The sequence below is a fragment of the Hyperolius riggenbachi genome, chromosome 11, assembly GCF_040937935.1.
Source record: "Hyperolius riggenbachi isolate aHypRig1 chromosome 11, aHypRig1.pri, whole genome shotgun sequence".
NCBI classification, from domain to species: Eukaryota; Metazoa; Chordata; class Amphibia; order Anura; family Hyperoliidae; genus Hyperolius; species Hyperolius riggenbachi.
In genome coordinates, this window is record NC_090656.1 from 189,790,461 (window position 1) to 189,817,240 (window position 26,780).

General features: G+C 43.7%; 2 protein-coding genes across 4 annotated transcripts in view; one reads left to right on the plus strand and one right to left on the minus strand.

The window, feature by feature from the left end:
- Nucleotides 1-5,082: 5,082 nt before the first annotated feature.
- LOC137538218 (barrier-to-autointegration factor B-like) lies at nucleotides 5,083-25,439 on the minus strand. The gene is made up of 3 exons (XM_068260260.1): nucleotides 25,325-25,439; nucleotides 16,759-16,904; nucleotides 5,083-5,591 (listed from the first exon to the last, which is right to left on the minus strand). Exons 1-3 carry the CDS (start codon nucleotides 25,422-25,424, stop codon nucleotides 5,445-5,447), a joined length of 393 nt encoding a protein of 130 aa, XP_068116361.1. The 5' UTR covers nucleotides 25,425-25,439; the 3' UTR covers nucleotides 5,083-5,444.
- Nucleotides 25,328-26,780, plus strand: part of EIF1AD (eukaryotic translation initiation factor 1A domain containing) — a 30,608-nt gene continuing 29,155 nt past the window's right edge. Inside the window, exon 1 of one of the 3 annotated variants that reach the window (XM_068260257.1) lies at nucleotides 25,328-25,566. The gene's annotated coding sequence lies outside the window, so the exon portion shown is untranslated. The remainder of the gene's footprint in view (nucleotides 25,567-26,780) is intronic. The other 2 variants (XM_068260256.1, XM_068260255.1) reach the window with 2 other exon arrangements.

Consider the following 26,780-nt stretch of genomic DNA (forward strand, 5'->3'; position numbering starts at 1 on the left):
TAGCGTTGTCAGTTTTTTGTTTGTTATAAGTGTAACTGTATACTTCACTTCAGGTCATGTTCACACTAACGATAGAGAGAGCTCAAAATGAATGCTAGTTGGATGCTATAGATAGAAGATATAAGAATGGTAATAATATAATAGCACTACTAAAGTCTCCTTTATAAGTAATAACTAAGTCAAGAGGTACTGCCTCTCCATGTGAAGCATGAGGTCATGAGTTCGACTCCAGGGTAAAAAAAAGAGAATATCCATGTTCTGTTACCAGCCAGTCTATTTGAATTGAAGTGGAAATGAACTCAGAATTTCCTTTCTGCTCTGAAAGATTAGCCACAGCATGATTGTTTACCTTTCTGGAAATAACATTTCTTCATTACAATTTATGGAAATCTTAAAAAAACTGAAGTGTAGAACTTCAGCAACTTTACAGGGCCAGAGTTAGGACACCTACAAATACCTGGGTAATTCTGCATCAGAAAATTCTTCAAAATAACAAAAAAGCAACAAAGGTGCACACTACTGCTCTCTCCCTTTAAAGGGACCCTGAGCAGTGCTTAAAAATGAAATGGTGACTTACCTGGGGCTCCCTCCAGCACACCGTAGGCTGCAAGGTCCCCTGGTGCCTTCCTGGCTCCTCTACCGCTCCCGCCGGTGGCTCCGTACTTCGGCCACTTTGTGGCTGAAGTAGTCAGTACGCTTCCTATACGAGCTTGGTATGTGTCATCAGGGCAGCCGGTGTGAGTCCTGCGCATGCGTTCTCTAACTCTGAACGGCGCATGCGCGGGACTCTCATGCCGGCCACCGTGATGACACGTAGCAGCCAACATGATGATGCATACCGAGCTCATCTAGGAACGACTTCAGCCAGAAAGTCACTGAAGAACGGAGCCGGCAGCTGGCTCGGGAAGAGGAGCCAGGACGACGCCGGGGGACCTTGCGGCCTACAGTGGGCTGGAGGAAGCCCCAGGTAAGTCGCAATTCCATTTTTAAAGAACTGCTCAGGGTCCCTTTAATATATACAAAGAGAAAAAAACCCTCCTAGACACCTCCCAGCAGAGTATAAAAACAGAGTTGTACCAGCTGTGCCTAGCATTTTTGAAAATGGACATGAAATGCAAACAATGGATACCAACGCATTGCTAACCAGATAACGGGTGTGCTGAATCCATCAAAATGGGTCTATTACAATTATACACGACTCAAGTCCGGTTTAGCCATATGTATGTGTACGCCATTGGTGAGCTGGGCGCAGGGTGAGACAAATGACAGTTCGCCCTGCTGCCACTCAAATCCCCAGTAGAGTTAAATACTATTCCCTTTCCGAATCGGAGAAACTCACACGGAGATGTAATTCAAAGTCCAGTGCCTGCCAGAACCCAGAATTACCCTTAGGCACCCCGCACAGTATAATATTACTGTTATGGCGGCGCCTAGTCTCGACGTTCATTGCTGAGAACCATGCACCGAAACCACCTGCTTCACCGTATTTTCACCGAGTTAAGCACTTCTGTGAGCGTTTGGATTTACAACGCTATAAGTGGAGGCTTGAGAGGTCACGTGTGGGTGAGTGCGCACCACTGGGCATACGACTAGTGAGCATGCCTGCAGCATCTGCGAGGCTTCTTTCACACTGCTGAAGCTGAGAGCACTGAATTCACCACCTGTCAGCTTCTCCTGTGCACTGGCGCATGGTAGCTCTCAGGCATGAGCAGTGAGGAGGAGGACCCCCGTCCCCACTGAGTCACATCTGAGTGTGGCCCTCCGTAAACACTTTTTTTTGCTTTTCTTTTTTGCATGCAGTTCAAACATCCTGTGGCCTAATAAAGGTGGCCAAGTTCCAAACAGAAGCTGGGAGAAAAATAAAGTAGAAAGTATATAACTGACAGGACATGCAAGAGATTGGAGAAAAGCTTTGGGTTGGTGTGCCATCTACTGGAGGAAAAGAGGTGAAGGCAGCTGGATATAGATAGCGGTAGGCAGAGCCCACACTAATTAAAATCAGTGTGCAAAATTGTGAAGATACGTTTGCCGTAGATGTAATGTATCTCAATTGCGTTACATTATATATCTGATTTTGTGCAAATTTGTGGGGTTTTTTTTTCCATGTGTGATTTCTGTTTCAATACAAGTCATTGGGAATGCAGAAAATTTGCATAAAAATTGAAAGTTTGCATGGATGTATTTCACACAAGTTTGCAGCCAATTAGTTAATTTACATGAAAAACCATCGAATGACATTCACAGAAAAATCTCAATGTGAGCTTCCACATATAAACATAGCAAAAAGACTGAAGTGTGCACCAAAAAAAACCTCAAATGCAATAAATTATAAATTGTATAATCATAAAATCTTAATGCATACAACCATAGAACAAAATGATTGAGTGGATTTGTAGTGTAGGAGCGCCATCTGGTGGGCATTTGTGTAAAAATAATAAAGGAGTAGATTTTGAAGATTATAGTAGTACACAGAAATCATTTTGAGGTTTTCTGTGTACTCACTGAGCCCATCAGTGTGTTCTCAATTCAAACATCCAAAGTTTTCCTCTCTTTTTCATATCTCCAGGGTAAGTATCTGCTTCATGTTCAACCTGGGAAAAAAGTCTTCAGTCTTTTTGGGGCATTTCCTTAAAGGGGCATTACAGCGAAAAACTGTAAAATTTAAAATATGCGCAAACATACAAATAAGTACATTTTTTTCCAGAGCAAAATGAGCCATAAATTACTTTTCTCCTATAATGCTGTCACAGTAGGTAGTAGAAATCTGACAGAAGTGACAGGTTTTGGACTAGTCCATCTCTATAAGGGATTCTCAAGGATATATTTATTTTCAAAAGCACTTTGTGGATGGCAGTTGCTCTGTTCAACTGGCAAAAAATTGTGTAGTGAGCAGGGAAGCTGGCCAGCGTCATTGTTTAAATCCTTTTTCAGGAATATCTTTATAAAGAATAAAAGCCTTGCTGAGAATCCCCTATGAAGAGATGGACTAGTCCAAAACCTGTCACTTCTGTCAGATTTCCACTACCTACTGTAAGTGACAGCAACATAAGAGAAAAGTAATGTATGGCTCATTTTACTCAGGAAAAATGTACTTATTTGTATATGTTTGCACATATTTTAAATTGTACAGTTTTTTGCTGTAGTGCCCCTTTAAGCATACATTACATACTCACCCAAGAAGAGGGAAAGATCCGGATCCTATACATCCGACGGGGCCATTGCATATACGGGAGGCAGCAGAAAGGAGAACGGGGTGGGGGCAGCTCACCATACATGCCTGCTCCTCCCTGTCTCTCAAATGCTTGAGCTCTGGTCTCCTTTAACTGTCCCTCAGAGAGGCTCACAATCTAATCCCTACCATAATCTTATGTCCATGTATCATGTAGTGTAATGTATGCATCATAGTCTAGGGCCAATTTTTAGGGGGAATCCTACCTGACAACTACAACAACGTCTTCCCTCAGCCCCCCTTCCCTACAAAGTATACATTGGAAGAGTTTAAAGCGGACTGAATTTCCTGTCTGCTCTAAAAGATAAGCAACAGCATAATAATCTTTAAAGCATCCGAACACACTGTGGGCCATATGCAATTTTCTCCTAGGAGAGAATTTTCCTGTTTAAACCCCACTTTTTAACATACTTTAGTACCTTTTCAGGTGCAGTAAGTTATAAAGTACTGTTAAAATTATTCAGAATATTTTCTTGCTTGCTGGTGGCTTAAAAGGTATTATATTGATAAGGTGTGAAAATATTACCTAGGAGAAAACTTAAGAGAAAAAGTAAATTGCATATGGCCCTGTATGAGTTACCAGTAAATGTACAGCATACTTATGATTCACTGTACCCAACGCATCGTGAGCACAGCATGCAGCGTGCCTCTGTCCTGGTCTGTTGTGTTCCTACGGCCACAGGGAACACAACAGCCACCGTGAACATGGCCTAAACCTTCACTCGCAGACAAGCTGACTGCCCAATTTTTTTTTGCTCATAAGCCAAAAATGTTGGCTTATCCGACAGTAAATACAGTATTAAAAAACAATGTTATGAAACCCACGTGTACAAACACGCTAATAAAAATATACAGGTAGTCTGTGGTTAACGAACGAGATAGGAGCTGGAGGTAAGTGTCACTTACCTGGGGCTTCTACCAGCCCCCTGCAGCTACCGCCCCACACCGTCACTGAAACCCCCTCCGTTCGTCACCGCCGGTGACCTGCTAATTATTAGTCTAACTAGATGAATAGCACTGCGGCTGCATGCATCATCAGATTACTGCGCAGGCGCAGTACAAGAAATAAAACCCCTGTACTGTGCCTGCGTAGTAAACTCCTGATGATGCACATGGCCGCGCAGTGCCATTTGTCTAGTTAGACGAATAATGTAGCAGGTCACCGATGGCGACCTTTTATAGCCCACAGAACCCCTTTAACTAGGAACACTAAGCCATCTCTGTCCTGTGCCCCCCCCCCCCCCCCACTGTGCCACCTGTCACCCTGTGCCTTTGGTGTCTTCCCTGCCACCTCTGCCCCACCCATTGTCACCTCTGTCCCCCTCTACGTGCCTCCTGTCTCTCTTTGTGCCACCTCCTGATCTAGTAATATCTTAAGTACCATTTTCGTTTACATGAAAATTTTGCTTAACATTTTGCAATTACAAATATCTATTTACAATTTTGAAATCCATGCAAACTTTCAGAGGGTCCCAGCGCTGGATAATAGGTTTACTTTCAAATATTTCAAGATGTGTACGCAGAACTCGGAACTTGCTATACAGTAAAGTGTACCACAGCAAAACATTTCACCAAGTCTAAAAACATTTTTTCTTACAATTTTAAAAATGTATTTTCTCTACAATAAGGGCCTTTAAAAAAAAAAGTTTTCTACTTGTTCCCATTTTGTATTGGCAGGTCGTTTGTAAGTCAGGGGACTACCTGTTCAGTCATCCTTATTTATTATTTATTTATTGTATTTATAAAGCACCAACATATTACACATCCTTTTAGAGATACAGTAGTGAACCCTCAAGTTTTAAATTACACAATGCATGGCAGTAAATAGAAAAACAGGAACACCGACAATGAAATTATAAAATCCAGTGACATTTTATTTATCTTACGTAATAATGCATTTATGCCCAATGTCATTCTGAGTTAAAATACAACAACATGTTTACAGCAGAATATCAATATAATATTAGGTAAAACATTTCTCTTTAGATAGAAACATCTGTCTAGTATGCCTGCATGCCAATCCAAGCAACAAGAACAGATTATTTTAAACGAATTGAGAACTATGGGCTGGGTAATCTAGTATCAAACTTTTTTTTTTTTCCGGTAGTAACAATCCAATGTCAGAATGTCCAGAATGAGAAAGCAGACCATCTTATACTGTCAGTGGAGGATCGTCACTTCATAAAATGTGTTCAGGACACCGAGAGAGACATTCTTACAAGAAGGCGTCACACCATTCTTTAAGGCAGCCGTAAGAATCCCGGGACTGCTTGGCGTTGGCCCCACAGGTTTCCTTTAGCCAATCCGAAAGAGTTCTTCGTCCTTCTTTAGTATTAGGAAACTGACCTAAGAGAACATAAGCCTGGAAACAAACAAAATGAAACACGTTAACCATGGCTAAAACTACTATAAAGAGGCAATGCAGTGACTTGAAGCAAATCATTTAGGATCCCCTCTTGCACATAAAAGGACAATTGACCAGAGAAGGAAATGGAGGCTGCAATATTTAATTTTCTTTAACAATACCAGTTGTCTGTCCGGCTGATGCTTCATGTATCAGTAGTGTCTTAAAGGATACCACAACTGACATGTGGCATAATGAGATAGACATGTGTATGTACAGTGCCTAGCACACAAATAACTGTGCTGTGTTCCTTTTTTCCTTTCTCTGCCTGAAAGAGGTAAATATCAGGGTATGTAAGTGGCTGACTCAATCCTAACTCAGACAGGAAGTGACTACAGTATGACCTTCACTGATAAGAAATTCCCCCTTTTTTTAATCTCTTTCTTGCTATCAGAAGCAATTTTCTTCTAGGAAAGTGTTTTATAGTTGGAATTTCTTATCAGTGAAGGTCACACTGTAGTCACTTCCTGTCTGAGTCAGGACTGAGTCAGCCACTTACATACCTGATATTTACCTCTTTTCAGGCAGAGAAAGAAAAAAAAGGAACACAGCATAGTTATTTGTGTGCTAGGCACTGTACATACCATTGTCTATCTCATTATGCCACGTCAGTTGTGGTATCCTTTAAAGAGACACCGTAACCAAGAACTGAACTTCATCCCAATCAGTAGCTGATATCCCCTTTCCCATGAGAAATCTTTTCCTCTTCTCAAAACGGATCATCGGGGGCTCTGTATGGATGATATTATGGTGAAACCCCTCCCACAGTGTGATGTCAGGACCATAGTGCTGACATCACACTGTGGGAGCATTGTTGCATTGTGGGAAATAACAGCTGTTTCCAACTGCCAAAAAAGCAAGCAGCAGCTACTTCCACTGACATCACCTGCCAGCAGTAAAAATGTCACCATGTGATAAATGTCAGAATGTAAATCTAGGAGAGGAAATATTTTACAATGGGCAAAACACAGATTAAATCATTTATACATAAGTATTGTCAAAATTAAGCACTTTTGTTCATTATGTTATTTTCACTGGAATTTCCTCTAACTGCTTCCAGACGAGCCGATTTATTGACTCCTAACCCCGTGATCACTGTGAGCCAATCTCATTGGGGAGAGATAAAATTACAATTTGTGATTACACACAAGTGAGGGGGGAATTAACCTCCTAAACGGTATGCCAGACACGGTGTCGGGCAAGGAAAACTTGCTGAAAGAGGTATGCCCAACACAGGGGGTTTTCCCTAGCTATAGGAGCCCCACAGTATAAGTTAACTAAGTGCAGGAGCTCCTGTACACTATCTGCAGCATTAGTGATGGAAGGCATAGTGCCCCCCCAATACAGCCGCTGCCTTGCTAGATACATACCGAGCCTCGTTCCACCGAGCGCCCCATCTGTCTCTTCACAGCGCAGCATATCGTCCGGTATGCGGAGGATCACTGAAGTCATGTGACGTCTGACAGTATCCATCCTCCGCATACTGGAACATATGCGGAGCTGTGAAGACAGATGGGTCGCTCGCTGGAACCAGGCTCGGTATGCATCTAGCACAGCAGCATGGGGGGGGGTGGGGGGGGGGGGGGGGGGGGGGGGGGCAACTATGCCTTACATCACTAATGCTGCAGATAGCGTACAGGAGCTCCTGCACCTAGCTAACTTATCCTGAGGCGCACCTGTACCTAGCTAGCCTATACTGGGGACACCTATCTAGCCTATAGTGGAGGGGGGGCACCTATCTAGCCTATAGTGGGGGGGGGCACCTATCTAGCCTATAGTGGGGGGGGCACCTATCTAGCCTATAGTGGGGGGGGCACCTAACCAGCCGATCCTGGGGGGACACCTGCACCTACCTAGCCTATCCTGGGGGACACCTGCACCTACCTAGCCTATCCTGGGGGGACACCTGCACCTACCTAGCCTATCCTGGGGGACACCTGCACCTACCTAGTCTATCCTGGGGGACACCTGCACCTACCTAGCCTATCCCTGGGGGACACCTGCACCTAACTAGCCTCTATCCCTGGGGACACCTGCACCTAACTAGCCTATCGCGGGGGGACACCTGCACCTAACTAGCCTATCGCGGGGACACCTGCACCTAACTAGCCTATCGCGGGGGCAACCGAGACCTGGCTAACTACCTACAATAATCTGCGGGGGGATTCTGAAGACAGATTGGCACAACGCGGTGGGTGGCACAGGACAGGTTATGTATAAATGCACACACGGGAGTACATTTATACATTGGGGGGAGGGGACAGCGACGAGGCAACGGGCATGGCCGATTTTCCGAGCGGTTTCATGATTAAATTTATCGGGAATCAGTATGGGCAGCCGACCGATCTCTCTCTAATCAGATTTGAACTAGATAAAGATCTGTCTCTTGGCCGAATCTGCCCATCATCTCTATTGTATTAGTGCAGGTTGAGCAGCTGCAGCTTGGAAGTATAAATGATCAGAGATTTTAGGGAGTAATTTTGAAATTTAATTTAGATTGTGTTTCAAGCTTTTATTGGTCTCAAAATGTACACTAGACCCCTGCTTGACATATTGTTAGGTTACAGGAAAAAAAGGTTATGAAAATTAATTGGATCACTTTTTGCACAGAAATCCAGCAGAGACTGAACGCCAGGGAGGTTAACGGCTTTAAAGAGTAACTGTCAGGCTGCAAAAGCTAATTTAAACCTCTATTCTCCTGTGTTAAACAGTTTAGAAGGAAGCCAAAAAATCAATACTAAACTTAAAAATCTCTCTTACTTTTGATGTGTGCTGAACAGCAAGGCTGTTATTCCCAAGCTCTTAAGAGGGCCGAGAGGCCGCAAAACATACTGCAAAGCATTCTGGGGCTGCTTCTTCCCACCTTGGGTCCTCCCCTCTGCTGCTAGTGAGAAGTTACAGGCTCATGTTACAACAGCTTGTCACGCAGTCCAGCTCACAGCACTGAAAAATCTCCGGGCAGAGTATACTGCATGAGGCCGCTATTGTTCCTAGCCACATGGCTAATTAATATTCACTGCACAGTAGTGTTGTCTTTTTTCTGAGTCCAATCATCAGGAAGCAGGGAGGACATGACAACACAATTGGCTTCATAGGAGACAGACAAACATGGAACCTGCCATGAGCTGTCAGGAGCATCATTCTCTGCAAATACTATATAAAAATTCTGTGAAATATAAACATGGACAGTGAAATGCTTATGTAATGTAAGTACAGCCAATCTTTAGCTACTGATATATGTGTTTATTTTCTCTGAGACCCTATACCTAACAGCTCCTCTTTAAGTTTCAGGACGTAGATTCTACGTCCTAATTAGTCCCCCTGTGTGTTCCAGGATGTAGAATCTACCTCCTGCATTAAATCCTGCCGTCTGCCGCCGCGTGCGCGCTCCCCCCCCCCCGTGCTTGTGGCCGCGCGTGCATGTGTCACGCTTGTGCACTGTCACATGAATGGTCTGGTGAATGATTGTTGCTGTTAGCTAGCAACAATCATTCAATAAACCATGGAAAAAGGATCCGCAAACCAGACTTGGCTTAGTGAAAAATTGTCCATTCTTTATTAGAAAAATCCACATGACAGAGTTGTGCAATAAAATCACAGGATCGACTGACGCGTGTCGGGCTTACAATCTGCCCTTAGTCATAGTCATAGACTATGACTAAGGGCAGATTGTAAGCCCGACACGCGTCAGTCGATCCTGTGATTTTATTGCACAACTCTGTCATGTGGATTTTTCTAATAAAGAATGGACAATTTTTCACTAAGCCAAGTCTGGTTTGCGGATCCTTTTTCCATGGTATGTGCTAAAGGACTGGCTCTCTAGATCCTGCACCAACTGGTATGTGTCATCATGGGGGTGGAGCGTTCATGAACTTGTTCAATCATTCAATAAAAGTTAGAAAGAAAAAAAATAAGTATATTTTATAAAATCCGCATTCATTTTTAACCCCAAAATTGCCGACCAACCCATTATTAACCCCTGCAATACCTATGCCTGTTTACAAACATTTAATGACTGCTGCCAGTAGTGATCGGATGCGATTGCTAGGGTGAAAATTTCGGGCCCCAATGCGCTACAGATGTAACGCTCTGCCATTGCCTAGTGATGCATCTGTACAGCTCTATGCCCCCTGAACTGTCACCATAGAGAATGCATTAGATCGCCACAGATGTACAGGCTGGGGATAACGGTCCGCCACATGCTCAGCTAGAAGTAAAATGTGGCATATAGGGTATCATTTTAATCGGGAAAGGCCAAATAATTTGTTTGTAAATAATTTATAACTGTGGGACTTGTGATGTGAAAATTAGGAAGGGTGAAAATGAAAAAAAAAATGTTTTCTGCATTTACGCCTAATTTTTCCACATAAATGGACTATAAACAAAATAGTTTTGGGAGAAAAAGATTACCAAAGAAAGCCTAGATTGTACTGAAAAAAACAAGATATGTATCACTAAGATGGCATAGATAATGAAAAAGTTACAGCTGTATCAAAACGACACAGCTTTAGTGTCAAAAATGTCAGGAACATTAAGTTGTAAAAACCGTGGAACGCGAAAGGGTTAAATAGGCTACACTCTCTAAACACATTGAGGGTGCAATTCTCTAGGTTTTCCTTTTGTCCTGTGCAAGAGTTCAGCTCCACTTTCAATAGTCTAAAGACAAAAAAAATAAAAAAAAATAAAATTATGATACTTACCTAAGGAGAGGGAAGGCTCTGGGTCCTAATGAGCCTCCCCGTTCTCCTCCCAGTCTCCACGTTCCCCCGTTAGCAGTACACGGGCAATTTGGCTGCCATCTTCCGGGATGGGGAGACTTCAGAAGAAGGGCCGATCCCTACTGCTCACGCAGGAGCACCCACTCTTGAGCATGTGTGCAGTACAGAGCCGCCGGTCTCCAGAAGCCCGAGTGCTTCAGAAGATTGCTGAAGTCTCCCACGGCGGGAGATACAAACAGAAGAGCCTGCTGAAGCTCGAAGACACCCGGAGGAGTACAGGAAGGCTCATTAGGAACCAGAGCCTTCTCTTTACTATACAGCAAGACACCGATATCCAGCACCGGCAGGGATCGCCTGATGCTGAATACATGTGCTTGCCCATTATTTCAGCAACTGTCTGAAAAAAAGCTCAAGTGCCCCCTCCCCCAGCAGTGTCTCCTACCCATCCTGTAGATCCTAGCAGCGTCCTCCATGAACAGTTCCAGGCGCAGCACCTGACCCGCCAGGAGCCGTGGAAAGCTGCTAGGAGCAACAGGAAGAGGACGCTGCCAGGGGGCTTGATAAGTATTTTATGCCCTGCAAAAGCCCCCTATGAAAGTAGTTGTGGAGCACTCCTCAAATGCAAAGCGGATGTGCCACGGTTTGACCAACTGCACTCCAGTGATTCAGTTGTAGAAGACAAGGAAACCGGCACCATCCATTCAGTATCCAGTAAAGCTCTTTTATTAGCTCCTCAAAGGCATAACAGCAGTCAAAAGCGACGTTTCAGGGCAACCGCCCCTTTATCAAGCTATGCTGTGCAAGAAACAATCTGACAATAAATCCCATCACTTATATATACCCCAGCAGCCTGCCAGAACAGCCAATCATACAATCCCACAACCTAACAAGCCAATCCTTCTGGTCTCTCCTTGTGCAGACCTGATGGGTGACTATTCTCCTGGTTCTACTATTGGAGGATTCAAACTATGTTCTCCCCACCTCACCAACGGACACCTCTATTCCGGCGCACGCCCTGCGCTGGGACCACAAGGCCGCTGCTCCGGCGGACCTGATGGGGAACTGGCTAACGTGGCGCGAAGTGCGGAGATAACTCCGCCTATCGCATCACCCAGCAACAACAGATGCAGGCGGCGTTGCTAACACCGCTCTGCGCTGTTAGATGTAACTAGGGAGGGCGTCGGCCGAAGCGGCCAATGGGAAGAGACCCAACCAAAAAGTATCCATTACTTTATTAAGGAAGGACCCTGCAGCGTACATTTTTCCCACACCACAATACTCTATAGACATGGCGCAGAGGGCTGCAAAAAGAGCACAAGAGGAGACAATGCATACATTCAATGCTAACATATATCGCCATATAAAGGCTAGCGCTGGGCGCATGGATCATGCATGCAGCGTCAGCCATCACATACACAAGCAGCCAGCATATATTGTATATATAAAGGCAGTGTCAGGAGTCAGTACATTAAATCCTAACATCTCATATAGTACATAGCATATATTATGGAGTGAACAAAATGTTAAACATAAAATAGTCTACATCAAGCTCAAAGCTGGGCACAATGGAACATGGGCTAAATCAATTAAAGAATATTCAAATAAAAAGGTAATAAATCAAATTCTCTATTAAGGCCCCTCGGTTCCATTGTGTCCAGCTTTTTAATCCAAAATGCCTCTCTATATAGCAATTTTTTAACCCTATCACCCCCTCTCCTAAGTGGGCCAACCTGCTCAATAATCATGTATCTGAGTTGACTAACATGATGTTGGGCCCGCTTGGTCAGTCAAAGATTCTCTAATCGCATGTTTATGCGAAGACAGCAGTTTTTTTTATTTTCTGTGTAGTCTGCCCAACATATAATAATCCACATGGGCACTTTAGCGCATATATCACATAGCTAGAATCGCACGTGAAACAATCATTTATTTTAAATTTTGTACCTTTATGTGGGTGTACAATATGGTCACCCTTAATCACTGAATTATAATGAACACAGTTCATACACGGAAACGTACCTCTGCGATTAGACTTTGACTGACCTCTCAAAATTGCATCAGCATGAACTAAACGATCACGCAGGTTAGGGGCCCTCTTATAGGAGATAAGTGGAGAATTTTTAATCGTATATCGGGAAAACTGTTCGAGAGCAGATACCAATGCCTCTTAATTATTTTTGCTATGCAATCACTTTATGTATTATATCTAGTGACAAATGGTATCTGCTCCCGGACATCCCCCCTCTGTCTTCTGACTCCCAGACTGCCATCTGTCACCCTAGATCTGGCCCCCTGGACCAAATCCCCAGGATAACTTCTACTAATAAACTTTTGTTGCATTTGATCCATCCTCTGTGTCCTGACCTCATCACCCACAATCCTATGTACTCTGGAATTGTCCGACCGGGACGGACCTCCTAGTAGCCCACGGATGGAAACTCCCAAAATGTAGCAGGGAGTTCACATCCGTGGGCTTAACAGAGATCCGTAACCAATCTCTGGCCCTAATGGTCCGTAGCAACGACGGGTCCGTCGTCACCTCCGGCTGGGTGGGCGTTCCAGCGACAGTCCGGCGTGTGTACAGTCTGTCGGCGGACTGATACGGCTGTTTCTGAGCGATCTGCCGGGCGGATCACTCAGAAACAGCCGTATCAGTCTGCAGACAGACTGTACACACGCCGGACTGTCGCTGGAACGCCCACCCAGCGGGAGGCGACGACAGACCCGTCGTTGCCTCCAGTCCGGCGTGTGTACGGACCTTTACACATGACCAGTGTGTCCAAAAAAAACTGTTTATCAGAGCTGTGTACAGTAAGCCTGATGTCCGGACATCTTATCAATTGATCAACAAACTCCACTAGGGTCAAATGTGGTCCCGCCCACACGCAGAAAACATCTATATAACGAAACCATTGAACTGCATATTTCTGAAAACGTTCACTTGAATAGACAAACATTTCCTCATAAACTCCCATAAAGATATTTGTGTAGGACGGGGCCACATTCGACCCCATGGCTGTGCCCCTAACCTGCATAAAGAACTGTTCCTCGTATCTGAAATAATTAAATTTAAGTACCATTTCCAACAAAGAACAAATAAACTGTATCTGCTCTTTGGAATAATCAGACTCTGTTTCTAACATATAGCTAACTGCCTCAAGACCGCTCTCATGCGGTATAGCAGTATATAAACTTTCAACATCCATCGTGACTAGCAGCCACCCATCCTCAATGGGAGGTACATTTTTTAGAATGTTCAGAAACATTTGAGTATCTTTCAAATATGATGATTTTAAAGAAAATACATATGGTCGAAGAACTTGATCTAAATACTTAGAAATAGGGGCTAGAACGGAATCTATCCCGGCGACTATTGGTCGACCGGGAGGATTGTCCAGTCTCTTGTGAATTTTCGGACAAATATATATAACAGGAACAACTGGATGTGGCTGTATCAAATATTCAGCTAGCTTGTCATCAATGACATTACGGGCCTTGGCTGTGGTCACAGCCTCCAATATCTTTCCCTGAATCTCAGCTGTTGGATCATTTGGTATCGGTCGATAAGTTGTAACATCAGCAAGTTGTCTTAAGACCTCCTTCCGATAGTCTTTAGTGTCCATGACCACAATGGCCCCGCCTTTATCGGCAGGTTTAATTGTAATATCTGGATCATTCATCAGCTCTCTGCTTTGCTGATATTAAAAAAAAAAAAAAAAAAAAAAAATCACTTTTCACATTTCTTGATAACACTTGAAATGTTAATATGCCTTTCTGCTCAAAAGGGATGTAAAAAAAATTAGTAGACTTGTAACAGGCATATCTAGTTCTGCATTCTGACCTAGAACAGTTGCAGCCACAGGCAAAAAAGAGAAAAATTCCCTTTCTGACATCGTGGAGCCTGTATAATGGTGCTTCAGACCCCATTATCACATTGTTGGTTGCTACACTATGAACTGTTTATAGGTTACCTAGGTAAAAAAAATAATTGGTAAGCCTTTGCTTGTGCTGTCATCAAGGGAAAGAAATATGGAGGCTGACATATTTCCTTATAAACAATGCAAATTTCCTGGCTGTCCCTCTATCTGTAATACTTTGATATATAGACCCTGAACCAGCACGCAGCTGATTTTTCTGACTGAAGTGTGACTGGGTTAGCTGCAATGCTCGTTTCAGGTGTGTGATTCAGACACAACTGTAGCCAAAGAGTTCAGCAGGGTGCCAGGCAAATATTGTTTAAATAAATGAATATGGCAGCCTCCATATCCCCTCTCACATAAGGTTTCCATTAAAGGGAACTGAGCACATTCTGTTTCAATGGAATCTCTCCTGGCATAGAAGCTGCCATGTTCCCCCCTCCCCTTCTCACATTCCTTATTTACAGAAGTCAGAGATGCTATCTTGACACATTGACACACACTAGGTCTTTGAAGAAACAGTCCTAATTACTAACCCCCTTTGTTGTCTAATAGCATTGTTTACCTCTTGGTAATTAGCCCAATAAAACAATTAGGATCCTGAAAGCTCTGCGGCCGGGGACGGCCGGGCAGCCCTGCTGAAACAGGCTAATTAATCTGCTTTGAATGTAAAATACAAGGTAAAATGAAAGTTTATTTTAATAATGAAACAGCTTATGAGAGAATTGTATGTGTAGTATGGATGCTAAATAGAATAAAGATTCCCATTTTTATTTTATGGTTTAATGGATTAATTTTTAAAATTGCATCACTGTCACATTTGCTGTTTAGAACCCATGCTTTGCTTTGTACAGTTGAACACCCCCCCCCCCCCCCCCCCAAAAAAAAAATAATAAAATGAATGCCGTTTAGAACTTTCCTTCACCAAAACCTCATCTGCCTTCTCCCTGACAGATAACAGCCTTTTAGCTTCTATTTACTTTTCAGGAAACGCGACTAAATTTAACAAGCTATTTTGCATAGATAAGCTTTTTTGTTTTTTTTTTTACTTTTGCTGTACTGGAAAACAAAGGTACTTTGGATAATTTCTCATTAGGGCTAGTAATATATACACATGTTTATCTCACGTCACTTCAGGTACACTAAAACTAAAATGGAAATTTCCACTGATTTCAAACTTAGCCAAACAAACCCAGTAGCTGCTTATCGGTTAACTAGCAGCTGTTCCCCGTAATCACTCCTTGAAAAACGTGACTTTTGGCTAACCTAGCATAGTTTAGTTTTCAGTTAGCCCTTCAATCTAATATACAGAATCTGGATCCCACTGGCAGCCTCTGAAGGCTCGCCAACCCCTGGCGGGTCACTGTCTTCTGCACAGATGCGCTCCCGCCCCTTGCGAGAATGCGCCCACGTTATCAGGAGTGTTTGCACATGTCCACGCAGAAACCGCTGACCCTTCTGCACATGTGAGCTCCTGTGCGAAAACACACTGACATCACTGAGAACATACTGCACAGTATACTACTGGTGATGCGGACGCACGCCCGCGCAGAAGACGCTGACCCATTGGGGGTCAGAGATCCTTCAGAGGCTGCCAGCGGGACCCAGGAGAGGACCGCAGCTGCACTGAGGGACACATGTGACTTCTGGGGCTGGAAGAAGACCCAGGTAAGTAAAACTGCATTTGTTTTGTTCACCTTTCCTTTAAAAGGGACTCCAAACAGTGCAGAAACTATGGAAAGTGCATACCATTTTGAAGCTCTCTTTCTCCTCTTTCCAACGATATATAAACCGCCGCCCTACGCTTTTTAGTTTGCCATTTTCACGATCGAAATCGCGTCGGCCCTTTAAGGTGACCAAATGTACTGCTCGGAGTCCCTTTAAGGTGACCAAATGCACTAAATTAATCAGTTTTGGTCAGGAGAGTAAGTATGGCTGGGGGTATCTGGAGGGAGTGAGGGGGGGGGGGGGGGGGGGGGGGGGAAGAAAAAGAAAAAAAAGTGATTGATTCCTTTCTATTCATACACAAAAGACAAATGAGAGATAGTTGGTGTGCAGGGGGTTAAGCGACAATATTGCACTCACCCCATTCACACCTACTGCCATGAAATCTATCCTGTATAAATGCTGCTTGAATCTGGACTCACATCTATTATTTTTCTGGCAACACTACAACCTGAAGCACACATTAAACAGAGATGTTCACCTCTGACTGCACTGTGCCTCTTTCCTGCTTGCAAATCAGGGGAAACACCGCAGCTGCCAGTAACGTTGGTCTCTGGTTTGTAGGTGGCAGATAGGGACAGGGTGGAAACACCCGTTCAGCTAATATTCCAGGCACATAATACAGAATGTGGACTATAAGACAGCTTATTCCAGGCATCTTCCGGTAGCAGCACTTGTGCAGCAGTGTTGAATTACTCATGTTGTAAACTCGACAGGTTGGTGTTACGTTATTTGATTTGAATATAGAGGGACTGTTTTGTTTACCTTGTCAAAGCCTTGATCACTAAGCCTCTGCCCAAGAACATCACCGATCCCAGCAACACACTGAATAGACTTTTCTCCCATGGGCTCAGCCACAAAGTCCCTATGCTTCTGTGAGGTGGAAGACATCTTGACTGGCTTGTGTAAACCTGACAGACGCAAAGAGGTTACATATAAACATACAGGTTTCAAAAATAAATTGAATCTTATCGTGTCATACAGAATATAAAATATTACTAGTAAAGTAAAACTGAATCCAATAACTGTGAAACAAGGGCTGAGCAGGATGACAACATTAAGTGTGAACTTTCACATATTACACATTCCTTTCGCCAGTCTGTAGACTGCTACACTCACAGTCTGATATAGGGTACAATGGTTAATTTGCATATATTCAGCAGTGGTGCTCTGGGAGACATCTCGAGCTCACTCCAACCTGAATTATCGCAAATTCTTTCTGTTTTAGGAAAGCAAATTTTTGTTTTTCTTAACAGTCTGATATACAAAGCCCCATGGATCAGATTTCACAATGCCCTCATGCTTGTAATACCATTCTGCTGCAATGTCCATTACAAACTGCAATCCAGCATAGGGGATTTGCACACATTTTTTCTTTAACCACTTCAGCCTTCAGCGTTTCACCTTATGCATCCGAGCAACTTTCACCTCCCATTAATTCGCCAATAACTTTATCACTGCTTATCACAATGAAATGATCTATATCTTGTTTTTCCCACCAACATTTAGGCTTTGTTTGGGTGGTACATTTTGCTAAGAATTATTTTATTATAAATCAATTTTAACAGGAAGATTAAGAAAAAAAATGGAAAAATTTAATTATTTCTCAGTTTTCATCCATTATAGTTTGCAAAGAATACATGCTACTCTAATTAAAACCCATGTATTTTATTTGCCCATTTGTCCCGGTTACTACAGTTTAAATTATGTCCCTATCACAACGTATGGTGAAGATATTCTATTTGGAAATAAAGGTCATAATTTAAATAACAGTAATATACCTTACTACATACATATAAAAAAAAAAATTCAGCCCCTAAGATAACTATTTTTTTTTTTTTGTATTTTTTTATTTTTACAAAAAAAAAAAAAAAAAATTAAAAAAAAAAAAAAAAAAGTGTAGCTATTGGGGAGTGTGGGAAATAAGGGGCTAATTTAAAAAAAATTAAAAATTATCTGGAAATTTTTATTTCCAGATGTAATTTTACTATGTGGCCACAAGATGTCCACGCAGCTCACTTCCGTATGCATGGTATTAGTACGCAAAATGGAAGCAAGGCGTGGGCGGGACAGTAGGGCTTTGTGAAAGACGGAGCTGTCTCGTAGACGGCGTCTCTTTCATAGGGGGACTTAGATCAATGAATGGGCGGGGGTCGAGCAGCAATCGGACAAGCTGAATATTATCAGCTGGCCGGATCAGCAGCTCGATCCACTGTACAGAAACGTACCGTGTATCCCCAAGCATTAGACTTCATTTGAATTCGGAATTGAGTAGTAATCTACTCAAAAGTCCATCCCTAGTGGAAGCCTTTAGATCCTCCTGAGGCTTTCCCCATCCTCCTCCACTAGCATTTTCCAGCACTGGGACACCTGAAAAAATACTTGTCCACAACTTGTGCATGCGCAGTAGCACTGACCAGCTCGCGTGGAAAAAGCAGAGATCGAGGTTGAAAAGCGCTTTGTAAGCGAGAGTCAGGATTTTAAAAATTGTAACTTGTGTAACTGGCAGCAGGCAGTGAAGGGACTGAGAGTGGGATTAGGGCTGGAGGAGAGGTGGATGAGGCAAACAGTTAGCGGGGAGGCCGCAGAGCAGAGAGTTACAATAGTCTACTCTAGTCGCAAAATTATCAGGGCATGGCACATCAGAAGTTTTGTAGTCTCCTGTGTGAGAAAAGGACGGATGGAGGAGTTTTTTTTTTTTTTAGGCGGAGGCAACAAGAGGAGGATAGTTTGGCAATGTGTGGTTTGAAAGAAAGACTCGAGTCCAGTATTACATCTAGGCAGCGAGCCTGGGGGACAGGTGTTATTGAAGTGCCATCAACAGAAATCATGATGTCAGAAAGGGGTGTTGAATTGTGAGGTGGGAAGATTACCATTTCAGTTTTGTCCATATTGAATTTGAGAAAAATGGGAGGGCACAAGGAGGAGGCTGCATTGGGACAGTCAGGGACTCAAGCTGTATTCAAGACATTAGCGGAGAGGTAGATTTGGATATCATTAGCATATAGATGATATTGGAAGCCAAAGCAACTGATGAGCTGACCAAGACCATAAGTGTAGATAGAGAAAAGGAGAGGTCCAAGGACTGAGCCTTGGGGAACTCCAACAGTGATGGTTCATGGAGAGAAGGTAGGTGGTGCCGTAGTGAGTGACTCTAAAGCCCCATCTACACGATACGATTCTTTGTACGATTCGATTACGATTCTATTTACGATCCGATTAAATCCGACATGTCCGATCGGGATTCGATTCAAGTCAATTCAATTTGATTTGCCATTGTTTTGCAATAGCAAATCAAATTGAATCGAATCCTGATCGGATATGTCGGATTTAATCGGATCGTAAATAGAATCGTAATTGAATCGTACAAAGAATCGTATCGTGTAGATGGGGCTTAGAAGTCCTATCTGTGAGATTGTAAGATAAAAGGAAAGCCAGGAGAGAGGAAGACCCTGAATACCCATGGATGAGAGGATTTGGAAAAGGAGATTGGTGGTCCACTGTGTCAAAAGCAAGGAGGATGAGAATAGATTGGAGGTCAAACAGAGAATTAGTGGTGAGGTGATGGACTAAATCACAAAGTAGACAGAGCCGGAGAGGCTTGTCTGTGGAAAGGCTGTCGCCCAGGGGTAAGTGATATATCACCAGCTGCAAGTAGGGGGGAGAAGAGAAAGTGTCAGCAGATGAGAGTGTGAGTTAAATGTTGCCTGGGAATGTTTGGAGCTGCAGGGGGGGGGAGAAAGTTTTCCTGAGAGAAAGGGGTTCACGAGAGGCCAAGAAAGGGGAGGAGAGCAAGGAGGGTGAAATGAGTGTGGTGTGTGCTACATTTGGGGTGGGGGGGGGGGGGGGGTAAATGTACCTATGTTGCTTTCAGTGGCAGGCAGATCATGGAAAAGAGCAGGGTAAACATGATGGTGTTTATTCCTACCTTGGGTGTAAGCTGTCAGTGTTGTTGCCAGAGAATTCTGGTCAATTTTGTTTTTATGACACTTTGAAGTCGACGTGCAGGCCTGACACGTCAGTAACCCGACTGTGTGTTCTTAAAGTGAACCTCCGGACTAAAAATTGACTCAGCAGCACTGAAAAGGCCTGGTGTTTCTTTAAAAGTTTCACAGCATCAGAACTTTGTTTCTCTTATACAAGCCTCATTTTTAGCTGCACAGAAGAAAACTGCCCGGGCTTTTTTCCCCTGATGCTGTGCAAAGCATGATGGGATTTCTGATGATGTTGTTCTCGTTCTGCTGTTTTGGTGCAATTTTTTTTTTCCACATTTTGAATTTGACATTTAAAGCCTAGCGTGTACAGCTGGGAGGGGTAATCAGGACACAGGACAGTTGGAACTGTGTCTCCTGCTCCTTGTCACCTCCTTTCAACCAAAAAGATGGCTGCCCCCATGACAAAGATGGCAGCCCCCATGAATCACAAACATTTGCCTGTTCTTTTAAAACAAGGTGGATAAGAGATAATATTACCTATCTATTCTAATTCACATAATTAATGTAACTTGATGACAGTATGTTTGTTTAGGCTGAAGTTCCCCTTTAAATGTGGTCTGACCTGAGTTGATCAGCACAGTTCTATCAGGTGTGGCTTGTTAAAGAGAATCTGTACTCTACAATTCTTACAATAAAAAGCATACCATTCTATTCATTATGTTCTCCTGGGCCCCTCTTTGCTGTTTCTGCCACTCCCTGCTGCAATCCTGGCTTGTAAATGCCAGTTTTAGGCAATATTTACAAACCAAAGACATGGCTGTTAAAAGCTTGCGATAGGCTGAGTGGAGCTCAGTGTGCGACTCACACAGAGCCTGTAGGGGGCGTGGAGAGGGTGTGTATAGCTTCTATCCTATCACAGCAGATGCCTGCCTGAGTCTAACAAAGCCGTCAGAGGAAAGAATATTAGATTATATAACAGAGATAATACAGCCACTGCAACTAGGAAAGGATTTAGTAAGACAGACCACATTAGAACAGGTATAGGAACTCATAGGATAGAAGAAATAAGGCTGAAAATGTTGTTAGAGTCTCTTTAAGGAAATTAACACAGCAGGGGAGACTAATAACATATGCAAATCAAACAAAATGTCCCAACTGTCAGCCAAACTTAAAGAGAATCTGTAAAGTCAAAACCTCCCCTGGGGGGTACTCACCTCGGGTGGAGAAAGCGTCAGGATCCTAATGAGGTTTCCCACGCCGTCCTCCGTCCCTCAGGGGTCTCGCTGTAGCCCTCCGTACAGCGGTGAAGTCAATATTTACCTTCCCGGCTCCTGTGCAGGCGCTCTGACGGCTCCGAAGTAGGCGGAAATACCCGATCGCCGTCGGGTCTGCTCTACTGCGCAGGCGTAAGTCTCCAGCGCCTGCGCAGCAGAGCGGACCCGACTGAGATTGGGTATTTCCGTCTACTTCGGAGCCGAAAGCAGCCACAGTGCCCTCGCTGGAGCCAGCAAAGGTAAATATTGAGGAGGGCGGATCACTTGCAAGTTGAGGGTTGGGCGCTGCCATGCACATACTTGATTTAACTAGTAGTGTAATTTGCAATCATGCGAGACTGGAATATTACAGTACGGCAAGGAATGGTGAGCAGAATAGGGAAAGAGTTCAGAGGAAATAGATGTAGATCAGATTCATACCAGTGAAAAACAGATATTGCAGCCTAGTAAAGTAAATGTATGGCGGTGGAAGATCGGAATCAAACCATAAGGCTCATACACACGTCGCCAGATGGAACTCGACCAATAAGGACCACCTCTGAGAATCCAGTTTGTGTATGGCAGCCCCCGATGTCCCTTGACCAGCAATCCATCCTGGTTGATCATTTTGGCAGAGTGATGGGCAATGACATTTTTCTCCCCATTTACCCTACCCGTGGCGTGATGTCACTCGGGCTCCGCCCACCTCAGAGCAGCGTGTCTGCACAGCCTTCACCCTGCAATGTCACCTAAGGAATTGGGTTCTGATCCCCATCAGGCAACATTGATTGTGAGTGTGTACTGGTCTTTAGACTGCCACAGACATCTATAGGCATTTCTGCATCCATACACCAGACATTTAAAAGGCGTTTTAGTACAAAATACTTTCGCGTACATCTGCAGGCAGTTTCGTTTTCCCGGATTGCCACACCTAAAAAGGCATTTTAGTACAAAGTTTTGGCTCAATGCCAACTTTCTACTTGACATGACATATGCGCAAAAAAAAAAAAAAAAATTACTAAAAAATTGTAAGTTGATGCAGAGACAGGTTTCCTTCACACCACAAATCGCAACCACCCAGTTTTCACTATGTTGGTCTCAATTGAAACGCAGGAAAAATGCAGCAGAATTACGACTGCCTTTTTTAGAAAATCTGAAACGCATTCAGTATAACGGCATTCCCACAATTCCAATTGTAACTTTACTGTAGTTGCGTTTGGAAAAGCGCATGCCTTTTTAAAAACAGAACGCAGCTGGTGTGAAAGGGCCTTTACTGCAAATCTAGGCAGCATGAAAATGGACCAAACACTTACACTGCAAGATTTGACTATGGTAGTCCATTTACATTTTCATAATATTTAGCATAATTCTCAAACATTTAAAATGTATTTGCACCTGACAAACCCTAATGAGTAATGTTGAGCGGTGCTACTTGAGTGGACCCAGCAAGGAACCTCAAAGAAGGAAAAAGTTCTCCAGTCACAGCACCCTCTACAATGCAAATTATTGTGATTGGCCAAATAGCATAGATGAAGTTTACCACAATCTATCCGAAACATAAAAGTTCCAGATGGTGCTGTCCACCCGTTCCCGGTAGCGGAATTTGGCCAATCGACCATCGGTGCCACCACAAGCATGCCCGATCCACAATTCAACATCGACCCAAGATTGGTTGAATGTACAGGGAGTGCCGAATTATTAGGCAAGTGGTATTTTTGAGGAATAATTTTATTATTGAACAACCATGTTCTCACTGAACCCAAAAAAAAACTCAATATCAAAGCTGAATATTTTTTGAAAGTAGTTTTTAGTTTTAGCTATTTTAGGGGGATATCTGTGTGTGCAGGTGACTATTACTGTGCATAATTGTTAGGCAACTTAACAAAAAAAAATAAATATATACCCATTTCAATTTATTTATTTTTACCAGTGAAACCAATATAACATCTCAACATTCACAAATGTACATTTCTGACATTCAAAAACAAATCAGTGACCAATATAGCCACCTTTCTTTGCAAGGACACTCAAAAGCCTGCCATCCATGGATTCTGTCAGTGTTTTGATCTGTTCACCATCAACATTGCGTGCAGCAGCAACCACTGCCTCCCAGACACTGTTCAGAGAGGTGTACTGTTTTCCCTCCTTGTAAATCTCACATTTTATGATGGACCACAGGTTCTCAATGGGGTTCAGATCAGGTGAACAAGGAGGCCATGTCATTAGTTTTTCTTTTTTTATACCCTTTCTTGCCAGCCACGCTGTGGAGTACTTGAACGCGTGTGATGGAGCATTGTCCTGCATGAAAATCATGTTTTTCTTGAAGGATGCAGACTTCTTCCTGTATCACTGCTTGGAGAAGGTGTCTTCCAGAAACTGGCAGTAGGACTGGGAGTTGAGCTTGACTCCATCCTCAACCCAAAAAGGCCCCCACAAGCTCATCTTTGATGATACCAGCCCAAACCAGTACTCCACCTTCACCTTGCTGGCGTCTGAGTCGGACTGGAGCTCTCTGCCCTTTACCAATCCAGCCACGGGCCCATCCATCTGACCCATCAAGACCCACTCTCACGTTCGATGATCACGCTTCAGAAGCTTTGCAATTTTAAGAGTGCTGCATCCCTTTGCAAGATATCTCACTATTTTTGACTTTTCTGAGCCTGTCAAGTCCTTCTTTTGACCCATTTTGCCAAAGGAAAGGAAGTTGCCTAATTATTATGCACACCTGATATAGGGTGTTGATGTCATTAGACCAAACCCCTTCTCATTACAGAGATGCACATCACCTAATATGCTTAATTGGTAGTAGACTTTCGAGCCTATACAGCTTGGAGTAAGACAACATGCATAAAGGGGATGATGTGGTCAAAATACTCATTTGCCTAATAATTCTGCACTCCCTGTATTGATCAAACATGCGGAGAAATATCCGGCCTACATGGTCATTCAGATGCGCAGCAGTAACAGCCTGCAATATCACAAGCGACAAAACTCCTCCAAAATGTTATTTATACACCCGTGCCCATACATTAAAATAACTTACCTGTCACGCCACCCCTAATGTCCGCTGTACTTCCGCATAGCACATGGGATGCGTATATGACGTTACACATGCGCCTCATGTGCTACGATGCTAGCAGCCACATGGGGTGCCAATTCAGAAGTACGGTGATCAGGTAAAGTATCTTAATGCACAGGCACACAGTATAAAACATTTGGGGAGATGCGGCTTACCAGAGTCATGTGGCCGATTCCCGAGAGAGTTCATGCTGAAAGCGATCAGGAATCGTCCTAAAGGCAGCCAACAGACTGATGCTAGTCTACTTTAAGGGGACCCAACAAGAAACCTCAAAGAAATTCAGCTATCGTGATTGGGTGGATGGCACCTTCTCGAACTGCTAGGTTTCCAATAGGTTGTAGTAAACTGCGCCCACACTATTTGGCCAATCACATCACTTTGTGCTGTAATTGGAGAATTGCTCCCTATGAGGTTTCCTGCTGGGTCCCCTAAAGTAGACTAGCACTAACAGGTCTCTCTCTGACCAGATTTGATGAGAGAGAACTCTGTCTCTTGGTCAATCAGCTGCAAATATCGCTTGATGTGTGGTACACACATTGAGATTTTCTGGCAGTTTTACTGCCAGTTCGATTATTTCCAACTAGTCCAATCTGATTTCTGATCAATACCGATTTGCCATAAAAGTGAAAATCGTTCGGAAATCAGATTAGACATGTTGGAAATAATAAATCTGGTAGTAAATCTGCCAGGAAATCTCACTGTGTGTATCGGGCATATGTTTTTAAATCAGATTACAGTGCACATAGTTATAAATCAGCACCAGCTAATTCTGGTTATTATTGTAGAGTGCAAAAGTGGCCAGTTGAACTATATTATGAAATTACACAACAAAAAAAAAAACAACACTATACATCCAGGTATGGTATTGCCTGTAGTTGATCTGTACACAGAATAGTTCTAATAGTTCTCTACAGGCTGCTGGGAGGAGCAGCGAGCCTCCCCTATACTTAATCCAGCAGTCAGGCATCCATGCACTGCAGCCATGCCCCTCCCTTCCCCGGGCAGTAATAGCTGCAGCTTCAGGAGTCACCCCACCACTCTACACCCGCATGATACCCTCTTACCTATCCGCCCGAGAGACCCCTTCCCGCCAAGCTGCTGCACTGAGTTGTGAACTGTTTCCGGAAGAGATGAGGAAGCTGGGCGGAAACTGGCGAGCAGCATGTGTGTAGATATCCTGCGCCGCCATGCTGACTGAGGAGACCCAGGTGAAGCCGCCGGAAGACTCCCATCGCCCATTGCGCGCTGCTCTGCGCCATCTTTCTACTCTCCAGAAGTACCATCTAGCGGCGTGACTGGGGCTCTGGTGAGAGTTTTCGCTGCTGTTTATGCGTGACTGCTTCTGTCTACACTGTTGTTTGTGGCACGCTTAGGGAAATCTGTATTCTTAAAGAGTATGTTTTATGGATCTTAAAATATGAAGTGAGTGCACGTTTGAAAGTGCATGAATGGCCATAGATGACTTCGCATATGGAATGCCTATCCTGTAATGCACATGGATACAAAGTTAACCCTTATAGTTAATGGATATGGGGTAAAGAGTCAGGATATCTCAGGGTTGAACAAATCCCAGGTACCCACCCAGGGCTTCTATAAGTACCTCTAAACTGAGAGGATTATGGAGGCTGCCTTATTTATTTAAAGGGGAACTGAAGAGAGAGGTATATGGAGGCTGCCATGTTTATTTCCTTTTAAGCAATACCAGTTGCCTGGCAGCCCTGCTGATCCTCTGCCTCTAATACTATTAGCCATAGCCCCTGAACAAGCATGCAGCAGATCAGGTGTTTCAGACTTTAAAGTCAGATCTGACAAGACTAGCTGCATGCTTGTTTCTGGTGTTATTCAGATACTACTGCAGAGAAATAGACCAGCAGGGCTGCCAGGCAACCGGTATTGCTTAAAAGGAAATAAACATGGCATCCTCCATATACCTCTCTCTTCAGTTCCCCTTTAATGTTAACCAGTTCCTTGGAAGTTCTGATTTTTTTTTTTTTTTGGCTACAGTAGTGTCTGATTGACACACCTGAATCAAGCACGTGGCTAATTCAACCAGATTTAAAGTGTACCTGAAGGGGTATTGACACTTACCTTGGGCTTCCTACAGCCTCCCCGTCTGCTCTGTTGCCCTGTAATCTTACCAGCCGTGTGCTTCTGCGCAAGCCTGGCTGCGCGTGTTCCTCCTCTGCGCTCCCATGCCTGCGAGCATTTTGCGGAGTACTACTGCGCAGATGCAGAACGTTCCCGCATACGGCAGGGGGTGCGCATTCAAGCCGCCTTTAAGAGTGTAGCTGGCCAGATTACTGATAGAAATTACAAAGCAATGGGGAGGACGGTGAGGAAGACCACGCACCTCACAGGGCTGAAGGAAGCCCCAGGTAAGTATAAATACCCCTAGTAACAAGATCTCAGGTTTCCTTTAAAGGATAGCTGAGCTGAGCTTTAAATGTAATATAGATGTTGTGTGTGGGGATGTGTGCCAGTTTTTACTGCACTTCCCATGTGCTAGCGCCCCTCTCCGGT

Coding starts and splice junctions, on each gene's coding strand:
- LOC137538218 (XM_068260260.1), bottom strand. CDS start 25,424: ATGCTGCTCGCCAGTTTCCGCCCAGCTTCCTCATCTCTTCCGGAAACA. Junction 16,905..25,324: donor GGGGTCTCTCGGGCGGATAG/GTAAGAGGGTAT, acceptor TGCGTCTGTCAG/GTTTACACAAGCCAGTCAAG. Junction 5,592..16,758: donor GTGATCAAGGCTTTGACAAG/GTAAACAAAACA, acceptor GTTTGTTTCCAG/GCTTATGTTCTCTTAGGTCA.